General features: G+C 37.0%; 1 protein-coding gene across 1 annotated transcript; it reads left to right on the top strand.

The window, feature by feature from the left end:
* Positions 1–357: 357 nt before the first annotated feature.
* On the top strand, positions 358–11,908 carry LOC137622000 (uncharacterized). Its single transcript, XM_068352488.1, has 3 exons — positions 358–1,075; positions 9,242–9,283; positions 11,682–11,908. Exons 1-3 carry the CDS (start codon positions 530–532, stop codon positions 11,886–11,888), a joined length of 795 nt encoding a protein of 264 aa, XP_068208589.1. The 5' UTR covers positions 358–529; the 3' UTR covers positions 11,889–11,908.
* Positions 11,909–13,020: the final 1,112 nt, after the last annotated feature.

The following is a 13,020-nucleotide window of genomic DNA, read 5'->3' on the forward strand; positions in this document are numbered from 1 at the left end:
CATATTCCGCTCTTTCGTAAGATTTGGAGTGCTAATCTTAATCTTGGAGGAGGAGACACGTTCGTCTTTTCTGAGCTAATTTAAAAAATAGCGTAGTTAAAACTTTTACTATGGAAAATAATAAAAGAGCGTTGACAACTGAACGAGTTTCCCTTTCTATTCTAATGACAAACTGATAACAATAAATACATGGCATTATAACCTACGAGTTAACATTTCTATATCATTGATATGATTACATGTAAAGATTATATAAGACTGGTGCAAAAGAATATTCTTGAAAATATATCTTATCAAGACAAACAATTTCCTTATCTTGATAATCATATGATATGATTACTGCGATGAGAGAAGTGAGAAGCTACAATTCCACTCATATAGAGGTCAGCTGGTGCTTTCTCCAGTCTACTCTAGCTGCGTAGCTTGAATTTCTGGGCAAGAACTGCAGACCTGACATTTGAAGTTCGTGACAGCTGTAAAATTCAACAACCCTATTCCTTCGTAGATCTCAACTTTCATTATTATCAAGATGGAAACGCCGGAATATCAAGCCAATGCCCAGCCTTTGGTTAAATCGACTTCCGACCTATTGGTGAAAGTTAACGAATATTTCCCTCCGTGGTTTGACACTCTGAACTGTTTCTTATTATTGTTAGCACACGAATCGCTTCTCGTCATAGACGAATACAGTCCAGCTCTTTGCATAGGACTAGTTACACTTTATGTCTGTGTCACAATCTACCGTCAGGAGCAAACTCAAAATGAAAACCTTTCGCCAATGAGTAGACCTGAGAGTGGAGAAACTCATGAAATGCCTCATGAACTCAGGGCCAACACTACGGTAACAGAACAAACAAAAAATGAGAACCGTAATGAAACGTTAAAGACAAAGTTCTTGAGATATGAAGTCCTTGCGTTATTCTTGTACTGGTTAGGGTCCCCTTTGATTAGACTGGGCATATTCGTGTACTGCAGTTGGGAGGGCATCGTAAAGATAACGACAGTTTTCTCAGCAGCGTCTAAGGTGACATGGCAGGGCATTATCATGGCGGCTGGCATCGAGTTGTCTTCAAAGGTAAGGGCTAAATATTCTCAAATTAGCAACGCCTGGTAAATAGCAAAATAAGGAATGAGATGATAACGTTAGATATTTACCTCAATGTTTGTGCATTGCATTTTAATTATTGAGTCTTTTGACCTGTGCAGTACTGATTAGATGTTACTCGAATATAGTGTAGGCTATAATTGAAGGAGAAAACTAAAAACACAGTCCTAGGCCTATATGAGTCTTACATGCTCCATCAAAATGTTTATCATAAAAATGGACCGGCCTCCACGAGATAATCCTCATCCAAATGCGTTATAAGATCCAAAAGTTCTCTCTTGAAGTACAACAGACTTTGGTACACTTTCCCGTCCCATTAAACAGAGTCTATCAATTGAAACATTGATATTTCAACTATATCGTGACCATTTATTATTATTATTATTATTATTATTATTATTATTATTATTATTATTATTATTATTATTATTATTATTATTATTAACAAGCTACAACCCTTGTTGGAAAAGCAAGATGCTTTAAGCCCAAGGGCTCCAACAGGGGTAAATAGCCCAGTGAGGAAAGAAAACAAGGAAATAAACTATATAAGAAGTAATGGAAAATTAAAATAAAATACAAGAAAAAACATTAACATTAAAACAGATAATTCACATATAACTATAAAAAGACTTACGTCAGCCTGTTCAACATAAAAAAATTTGCTGCAACTTTGAACTTTTGAAGTTGTACTGATTCAATTACCCGATTAGGAAGATAATTCCACAACTTGGTCACAGCTGGAATAAAACTTCTAGAATACTGTATAGTATTGAGCCTCATGATGGAGAAGGCCTGGCTGTTAGAATTAACTCCCTGCCTATCATTACGAACAGGATAGAATTGTCCAAGGAGATCTGAATATAAAGGATGGTCAGAGTTATGAAAAATCTTATGCAACATGCATAATGAACTAATTGAACGACGGTGCCAAAGATTGATATCTAGATCAGGAATAGGAAATTTAACAGACCGTAAGTTCCTGTCCAACAAATTAAGATTAGAATCAGCAGCTGAACCCCAGACAGGAGAACAATACTCGAAACAAAGTAGAATGAAAGAATTAAAACACTTCTACATAGTAGAATGATCACCGCAATTCTTAAAAGACTTTCTCAATAACCCAATCTTTTTTGCAATTGAGGAACACTAAGGAACAGATGATTACCTTCAGCAATCCTATTAAGACATTTTGCCATAAGACGTTCAAACACTATAGATAATATGGAAGTTATGGAAATTGGGCGGTAATCAGTTGGACTTGAGCTACCACAAACACATTTAATAGAATCCCTTATATCATCCTTGCTTTTTGACATTTCTCTTTTGGAGAAATATCTATCCAAAGAAGCCTGTTTCTGACGATTCCTCAACATATTTCTAAAATGACTCATACACTTGTCATTAACACTCTCCATAAGACGACCTGTGTGAAGTTTTTCTGGGTGTTTTTTTTTTTTTCAATGAAACTCGTAAGGTTTTCATACCAGCCGATAGCTTCCCTTATTTCTGCCGATGTCGTTTCTTCAGTCTCCCCCCCCCCCCCCCGTCCTCGCCACCACTAGAGCTGTGCTCTTCTTGAATGATGGTCAATTGCATTGCCTCCAACTCCTTCAAGTCTTCAGTCGTAAGCTCCTCCCTGTGCTCCTCGATAAGGTTATGGATGTCAACCTCATCGACAACAAGCCCCATGGACCTCCCGATTGAAATTATTTCCTCAACATCACCCTCAGGGGCAGGATCATCAACGGCCTCGTCTTCGGTTGAGGGATTGAAACCTTCGAAGTGTCGTCCTGCCACAACAGCTAGCCACAGTTTCTTCCATGAAGAGCTCAAGGTGCGCCGTGACACCTCATTCCAAGCTTTGTCGATCATCTTCAGGCATTGAACGATGTCAAAATGCCCCTTCCAAAATTCACGGAGGGTGAGTTGAGTGCTTTCGGTCACTTCAAAGCATCTTTTGAACAGATGCTTCGTGTAAAGCTTCTTAAAGTTGGCAATCACTTGCTGGTCCATAGGCTGGAGGAGAGGGGTGGTGTTTGGTGGCAGATCGAGAACCTTGATGAAGGAGAAGTCAGGATGAATGATGTCCTCGAGGCCTGGAGGGTGAGCAGGGGCATTGTGCTGTACCAGGAGACATTTGAGAGGAAGATTGTTCTCTTCTAAAAAGTTCTTGACAGCAGGACCGAAGCTGACGTTTATCAACTCAATAAATATGGTCCTCGTGACCCAGGCCTTGGCATTAGACCTCCAAAATACCGACAGCCTATCCTTCATGATATTTTGTGCCTTGAAGGCACGAGGATTCTCTGAGTGGTATACCAGTAGGGGCTTAATTTTTAAGTCCCCACTGGCATTTGCACAAATGCGAGCATAAGTCTGTCCTTCATCGGTTTATGGCCAGGAAGTTTCTTTTCTTCAGGTGTGATATATGTACGGCGGGGTATTTTCTTCCAGAAAAGGCCAGTTTCATCACAGTTAAACACTTGCTGAGGAATGTAGCCTTCTCTGGAAATTAATTTCTCAAACTTCTTGAGGAATTCTTCTGCTGCTTTCTTATCAGAACTGGCCGCCTCTCCATGCCTAACGACTGAGTGAATACCAGTCCTCTTCCTAAAACGATCAAACCACCCATGAGAAGCCTTGAACTCTTGGGGTGCTTGCTGTGACGTTCCTTCGTCTCCGCCGTCTCTCTGGGCTTCCACGAGATCGGCGAAGATGGCGCTTGCCTTGTGCAAAATTACCGATTGCGTGAGTGTATCACTAGCAATTTCCTTCTCTTTAATCCAAAGTAGAAGGAGTCTCTCCATCTTGTCGTTGATTGAGGTCCTTCCACTGGCAAGGACAGTCATGCCTTTAGAAGACTTACTTGCTTTAATGGCTTCCTTGTTCTTGATAATTGTACCAATCGTAGATTGGTTACGGCCATACGTACTAGCGAGGGTAATGATGCGCATGCCTTCTTCGTATTTCTTTATTATCTCCAGCTTCGTTTCCATAGTAATCATCTTCTTACTTCTCCCTTTAACATCACTAGCAATCTTGGGACCCATGGCTAACAAATTAAAGTTAGAATTAAGCACTAAAATGCACAAAAAATACGATATCGCAAGCGCTCACACGAGATCAAGTCTTTATGAAACGCACACGAGATTCTGAATTGAGCGCGTGTATAACAAATAGAGAGAGAGAGACAGCATCTCTCTCAGGCATTGTGGGAGGGATTTCGGCCAATAGCATATCGGCATCTTAGTGATGCCGTGACGCCGACCAATAGCAGACCAGCTTCTCAGTGACGTATGCAGTGACGTATGAGCGTGGTGGTAGACTAGTGAATCGCACAGTCGTATGTGTAAAAACCGCCAAGTTTGAATTTTGGTATTTGATGTCGTAAGGTGGGGAAAAATGTCGTAACGAGGGGACGAAGGAACATCGTATTCCACACCGTAACGTGAAAAAAACGTAAGCTGGGGACGCCGTAACCCGGGGGTCTACTGTATATTCTTATATGTAATTTCAGGTGATTTGATCTCCAAATTATATTCAACCTATCATCATGTGATTTTATTTTTTCAATCTTTAATTAAATTCCAATTATAAAGATCCTTTATTAAAGATCATAGTTCTTAAATATTTGAATAATTCTACCTCATATCTTTTCTCTTTCCAATGATATTTCATCTTCCATTGCATATTCCGTTTTCAGCATCTCTATCTTCTATTTATCTTAAGCCCAACCTCATGCGATATTTCATGTATTCTGATAAACAAGCATTAAAAATCCTGTGATGTTTTGCTAATAAGAACAGCGCTATCACCATACTGTAGAGCTAATTTCCTATTCCCAATCCAGTCCAATCCTTCTCCACCATGCCCCACTGTTCTATGCATTACAAAATCCATGAGTAGGATAAACAACATAGGTGACAACACATTCCCTTGAAGTATGCCACTGTTCACTGGAAATTAATTTGATAGGACTCTATTAACATTAACTTTGCACTTGCTATGCTCATGAACAGACTTAATCAAATTTACATATTTAAGAGGAACTCCATAATAATGCAGAACTTTCCACAAAATTGGCTGTTGCATACTATCAAAGGCTTTTTCATAGCCCACAAATTTCATCAAAAGTGGATTTCTATATTCTACACATTGCTGTACCGCATGTCTTAAAAAGAAAATTTGGTCAGTGCAACTTCTACCTTTTCTAAATCCTGCTTGTTTGTCTCTCAGCTTTTCATCACTCTATCTCTCCAGTCTCTTTAGAGTAAGCTTACTATATATTTTCATAACAACTGACGTAAGTGTTATACCTCTAATTATTGCAATCCGTCATGTCTCCTTTTTTTTTTTTTTTTTTTTTTTTTTTTTTTTTTTTTTTTTTTTTTTGCTATTTTCACCAACAATCCTAACTCTCATTCATCAGGTTTTGCCTCTTCATGCCACATTCTACAAAATAATCTTGTAAGTAGTCTGGGAGCCAGTATCATCTCGGCAGTTATTCCATCGTATCCAGGGGCTTTCCATCTCTTTAGTTTTTTAAGATAGCTAAGACTTCAAACACACTGAATTCATTCATGGACACATCAAGGTCTTCATCAGCTTCAGGTATATCAATCAAATTATTCCCTTTATATCTCCTATTCATAATCTCACTAGAGTGCTCCATCCAACGTTGTCTTTCTTCATCTTCTGTTGCTATAACAGAGCCATCTCTCTTTTTGATGGGTATATGCTACTTCTTCTTTGCCCCCGTCGAGATATCATTAATAATTCTATGAGCAATTCTTACATCATAGCCACTCCCTGAATTCATAGCTTTGTCAGCCTCATCTGCTCTACTGTCTAAATATTCTCTCCAGTCATTCCTGGATTTTCTTTCGACCTCGCTGTCAATACTGGAATACTTAGCATGCTCTACCTTGTAATTTTCATCACTTCCTCAAAAACTCTCAATACTCAATTACTGTGTTTGTCTCTTTTTTATAGTATCCCAAGTATCATTTAATATCCATAGCTTTCTCCTTGTTACTGCGTGTCTCAAGACTTCACTATCAACTGACTGATATATGTTCTTAATATCACACCATTCTTCATTAATGGTCTGTTCTTCGTCTCTGAAAGTCTCTAAGCCTGCAAATAGATTCCTACATTCAATTGCAAATGTTTCTTTATGCTCTTCATCTAAAAGCTTATTTGTTTCAAACCTAGGTATTCTATCCATCTTTCTATTGGAACCTTTCAATTTTAATTCAAGTGGCAATGAAGAGCTGGTGGTCACTACCAATATCTGCACCTCTGTAGCTTTTTACATTTCTCAGAGTCCTCCTTATCTCTTTATTAATGGTAATGTGATCTAACTGATTTTTGTAATTGCTACATGGTAAGTCCATGTATACTTGTGGATGTTCTTGTGTTGGATAAAGAGTACCTCCAATGTCAAGATTGTTTGCTGAACAGAAACTTATAAAATGCGCTCCATTTTCATTTGCAACTTTGCCACGACCCGCGACACCAACCACATTCTCTATACCTTGATTATTTATTCCCAACTTTAGCATTGAAGTCACCAATCACAATTTTCATCTCTCTCTCAGGGATCTCATCTATTACCCTCTGCAGTTCTTCATGGTATTCGTCTTTCCTTTCTCCAAGGGAATCATTTGTTGGGGCATAGCAATCTGTAATACGCATATTGCACTGCTTTGATTAGAACTTTGCTCGTAATAATCTACTATTTACAGGTTTCCACTCGTTTAATGCCTTTCTGCTCTTGGTGTCATCATCAATCCTACCCTTTCTTTTCCAACTCCATCTGATCTTCCTGAGAAGATATTTATATATTGCCTTGGTCTAAAATTTCCTTACCAATCCTCTTACAATGTGTTTCACATAGGGCCAAGATATCCAAAGTATATTTCATAAATTTACTCTCCACTTGCTGTAACTTATCAATCTGATTCAGTTCTAACATTCCAAGTACCTATTTTCAATTTTTCTTTAGTATTTATAAACCGGGAGATTCTTAGCACCCCGCTACGCCCAGGAATGGGAGCCATTCTGTCGTCTTCTCTTTTCATGGCTGACTAAATCCATAGTGGATTTAATGGCTAGATACATCAAAGGATAGCCAGTTCCTTGTGATGCGCAGTGCCTATCTAACAAAGGCAAATAACCTCATATATATATATATATATATATATATATATATATATATATATATATATATATATATATATACAGGGTGTCCCAAAATAATGTATACTCTTTGGATTGTTACATTTTGTTTAATTTATTGATATTAACGTGGAAAACAGATTCACAAGAGAGAAACAATGCACATTTAAAGATTCTGAGAGTTCACAGTGAAAAAGTAAGGATACATGGAGCAATTTGAGTGTTTAAAAAAAAAATCAGCTCACATAAAGTGTCCAAACTGGTGGCCATTCTGCTCTATACACTTTTGCATCGTGAAAATATGGAACTACAAACTGTTAGTAGCATTTCTCTCGGTATCAGAGCACATTCTTCTTCAATTGCCTCTCTAAGTTCATCAATTGTTTAAGGTTTTCTGCTGTATACGTTGACCTTTAAAAATCCCCACAAAAAAGAGTCCATGGGTGTCAAATGTGGCAACCTAGCAGGAAATTCAACGGCCCCTCTTCTTCTAATCTATTTGTTTTGCAGGTTTTCATCCACATATCCTCTCACATCACGTTGAAAGTGTGGGGGTGCACCATCTTGTTGGAAGTAGAACTCGCCATCTCCAAATTATTCTTGGAAGCATGGCATAGCAAATTCTAGCAACATGTCGAGATAATTCAACCTTGTCACTGTGCCTTCGAAAAAGAATGGTCCAATAAGTCCCCTAGCTGAAAGTCCACACCAGACAGTGACTCCAGGCAAATTCAAGTTATGTTCCACTTAAGATGAAGATTTTCTTGTGCCCTGTAACTGCAGTTAGGGCGATTTATCGAGCCATTTAATTTAAATGTGGCTTTGTCGCTCCAGATAATTTTCAGTGAAAACGTGTTGTTGTCTGCACATAGTGTACGGTACCACTCGCATAATTCAATCCTTCGATCAGGGTCATCTTCGTTTAGAGCATGAACTAGCACTGGAATAAATCTTTTCCATTGCGCACGCTACAAAATGCGGTGGACACTCGATTTTGGGATACCTGTTTCACGTGACAGTTGACAAACAGATTTTCGTGGGGATTCTGAACATTATCAATAACATCTTGCTCTTTAGTTGGGCTTATCAATGTCCTTTTCTCAAGCACTGGATGGTTCCATGATTCTCAAAGTTATCTACGATTCGTGAAATGGTGACGCATATTGGTGCATCTCTGTGGTACTCACTCGTAAATCGTCTTTGCACTTTAGCTTTATTTTCACATTTCCAGAATGTTTTCAGAACAATTTTTTTTTGCTCGAACGTAAGCCCAGTATCCGCCATTCTTACTCCAAAATCAAATCTGAAATAGAAAAAAAAGTTTATTAGCTATTTCAAAATCAAAGAGTGTATATATATATATATATATATATATATATATATATATATATATATATATATATATATATATATATATATATATATATATATATATATATATATAGGGATTTAGGGCACCAGATTAACTGGAGTGAGTCGTCTTTGCTTTTTAAGAGTATTTGTCCGTACAGAAGGAAAATCCTGGAATCAGCCATCATAAATCAATCAACCCCATTGAACCTATCTGGGGGCCAATGGAAAGCTGACACAGTGGACAATACTCTTCTCAACCCTATTATTAAGAAGATAATCCACGGAGACCGACCACCAGACATATATATATATATATATATATATATATATATATATATATATATATATATATATAGCGTATGCGTGTTATGAGGAATTGGACATAAGCGACTTCTCTAATACCTAAAACGCTCATTTGAAGGGCTACAATGAGATAGTGTTTCAGATTACATGTGTGGGGACATATGGTTAATATCAGGAACATAAGTACGCCACCACAATAAGGGCAGATACCACATTACAGGGTCTATTTGAGTGAAAGAGAGAAAGATCATTATAATGCCTGGCATAAATGTCTAACTTTAATTTTTTCTTACTTTTTAGCTGAATGCTCCCGAGCCGGTACTTGTGAGTTTCTTCAACGAGGTAAGATTTATACTTATTTTGAATTTACATCTTCAAGAAGTATTCTTTTTACTGTCAGGCGTGGTTTAAGTTTACTGATTGTGTCAATGCTTGAAATTGTTACGTAGATTACACGAAAGCCAGGTATAATCACACCGAGTCCGATAATTTGCCATAATTCACTACAAGAAGGGTGACTGACTGCCTTTGTATTTCACGAAATTGTTTTCACATACATAGCCTACATGAAATTGGTCCAAATACTCTGAAAGTATGTAGATTGCACCGTCATAGACTTAGATCTGACAAGCAATACTTTTTTTTTTTTTTTTTTTACTAAAATGACACGTGAAGTTACCCAGACGAGTAGTTATGTTGCTTCATCAATAGAAAAACAGGGTTAACATAAAAAAATATGGCATTAGTCATGTATCAATATGTTCTTCAATACGTTTTATATCTAAACTGAGAATCTCTCTCTCTCTCTCTCTCTCTCTCTCTCTCTCTCTCTCTCTCTCTCTCTCTCTCTCTCTCTCTCTATGTTATTTAATACGCTATATATCTTAACTGAGAACTCTCTCTCTTTATTAAAGTCCTTTGGATAGTTTGATTGACCGTGGTCATAAATAAGAGCTTGGTCCATTTATTCAAATGTCTTTATTATTGAACAATGACCACGGTCAATCTGAAATGAACATAAAACATATTTAGAATAAATGATGAACAATGTATATAACTCAAATGAACATAAAACATATTAAGAATAAATGATGAACAATGTATATAACTCAATGTTTATAACCCTCTATTTATGTTCATCAATACGCTATATATCTAAACTAAGAACTCTCTCTCTCTCTCTATGTTCTTCAATACGCTATATATCTCAACTGAGAACTCTCTCTCTCTCTCTCTATGTTCTTCAATACGCTATATATCTCAACTGAGAACTCTCTCTCTCTCTCTCTCTCTCTCTCTCTCTCTCTCTCTCTCTCTCTCTCTCTCTGTGCACATATATTAAGAAAACATCAGTGTGAACGCTGGAGATGGATAATGTGTGGAAGCCTTTAAAGTTCAGAACATCCAGCGCGTAACATGGATAAAACACTTCATAGTAGTCTCTACTCACCATATGGAGCAACACTTGTAGCATCATTACGTTAATGGGAAAGTACAACATGCCTACATTTCTTACGAATTCAGGCTTATTTCCTTACATCTTAAAGTAGACATTACATTTGAATTTAATTAAGTGCTGTTTTTCCGTAAAGTATGTTTGTAGCCTGAAGTAAACGGTAAAATATATTAACTCTAAGTACAAGGAAAATATGGTACGATTGATATCCAAAAATAAAAATTATCATATTTAACCTTTGGAATTTGGGCCTTACGATTAGGTACTAGGTTCGGGGGGAGGTCATTTACAGCACAAAAGATCAACCTGAAAAAAAAAAAAAGTTGAGCCACAGAGTTGGTGCAGTTAGTGATTGAAGAGATAGGCCTACTGAAAAGACTGTAAAGGTACGAGCGCCAATATGAAGGGAAGCAGTATTATGACCAATGGAATCTGCTTTGACAACAGATGTTAATGAATTATACTTTAATACAAGTTATGTCTTTCAAACAATTATATAACTGGGATATAATTTTTGCATTCTTTATCCTCATAGTTATTATCATTATCATAGTACTTATTAATACGGTTCATAATATTATTAATTGCTACTATTATGAATATTAATAATATTGGCATTACCATTATTATTATTATTTTCATTTTTACTAGATTAAGCTAACAAGACTAAATTACCTGAAAGGTTTGCTCTTCAATGTGAGAAAGGTAAAGTTAAAGAAGATGGACAGCGTAATGAATCGAAAGAGACCAAAGGAAACAGTTAAAAAATAATGTTAGAGAGGAAAGCTATACTGGATCTTAAGCAGATATTTATACTTGGATAATTTTTCATTTAATTTACAGCGTGCCACACAAAATGATTTGCAATGATATAGTTCAAGTGAAGATTACAAGGGTAATAAGAATGTCACGACTGAGATGGTGGGGGCACAGTGTTGAAGATGAATGGTGAGGAGGTAGTGAGGAGGGCTTGGGAAGAGCCTGTTAGGAGAGAAGGTCGAGAGGGAGGCAGATAATTAGATGGCTAGATAAAGTGAAGAATGCTAAGGAAAGAAGAGGATGCCTTTGATAGAAAACATTAGAGAGGGAGCATCAGGCAACCGACCACTTAGTTTAGAGATAACGGTCAGAAAAAAATAAGATTTAGTTAAACTGGACCTGGAAAGTCATTGTGCACCAAAATACACCATACGATAAGGATTAGGTCTACATTTGTATTATTAACTAAATGCTGAGAAGTGAACACTGCTGTTCATCTATTTAATAGTTTTCTAATCAAAACAGAAAATCAGGCTGTTGTGGCCCTACGCAAGATCACACATTGAGAATTTCATAAGAACGAGTTTCCAGTCATCACTGGAATCCAGACTTCAGCTTGTCTCGGGGACAATTCTTCCCAAGCCTTGGGAGAAAGATTCGTTTCAGGTCTTATCAGTTAAGATAAATGGCAGGTCACTTTCAAACGTCAAAGGTGACATCAGTCTTATGTAAGTACCAGTCTTCTGACTACAATTTTTGTCTAGTTGTGCTGAATATTTTGGTGTACTTAAATTTATTATTCACATCATTTATATACATTAAGTTTAACTTTTAAATATGAAGGATTGGAACTTTTTTTTTCTTCTGATCAATTTGAAACCTATACCCAGTGAAAAACAAATATTTAAAAATTTAAAGAATATTGACCATTCTTGTAAAAGTGCAAATCAGAATTAAATATGATTCCATTCTCCATTTTAGTTTTAAAGATCTAATTACTTCATACTAAAGAATAAATCTAAAAATGAATAGTTTGTCTTATGATAGATTTCAACAGATTATAAACTACACCAAACAATATTTTTCTATCCCTCAAATGACTCCATCTTAAGGTATTTACGCATTGTTAGTCCTATATACCTTGCTAGGCGGTATATCTTAGCAATCCATGTTTGCCAACGGTTATGCTCGTATAAGCGGATGAACAACTTGGTGGAGTATTGAGAGGTGTGGATGTGGAAAAAATGCACCCCCAAAGTCACTGGTGGCAGGGTTTAAGGCGATGGACAAACAGTCTCTTTGCCTTCTACTCCTGATGCCTGACGGTTGATCTTACTAGAATTAGTATGGAGCAACAGGGGTCACTTGCCTTAGTTAGATAGGCACTGCGCATCACAAGGAACTGGCTATCCTTTGATGTATCTAGCCAATGAATCCTCTATGGATTTAGTCATGAATGAAGAAGATGAAAGAATGGCCCCCAGTCCCAGGTGTAGTGGGGTGCTAAGAATCTCCCGGTTTATAAATATTAAAGAAAATTTGAAAATAGGTAATTGGAATGTTAAAAACATGAATTAGATTGGGAAGTTAGAGCAAGTGGAGATTGAATTTTTGAAATATAGTTTGGATATCTTGGTCCTAGGTAAAACACATTATAAGGGGATTGAAAAGGAAACTTTAGACCAAGGCAATATATATACCTATTCAGGAAGATCAGATGGAGTTGGAAGAGAAAGGGGAGGAATGATGATGACACCAAGAGCAGAAATTGCATCAACCGAGTGGAAAGCTGTAAACAGTAGATTTTTACTAGCAAAGTTCAAATCAAAGCAGTGTAATATGAGTATTATAGTTTGCTATGCCC

Source organism: Palaemon carinicauda, chromosome 28 (assembly GCF_036898095.1).
Source record: "Palaemon carinicauda isolate YSFRI2023 chromosome 28, ASM3689809v2, whole genome shotgun sequence".
Classification (NCBI taxonomy): domain Eukaryota; kingdom Metazoa; phylum Arthropoda; class Malacostraca; order Decapoda; family Palaemonidae; genus Palaemon; species Palaemon carinicauda.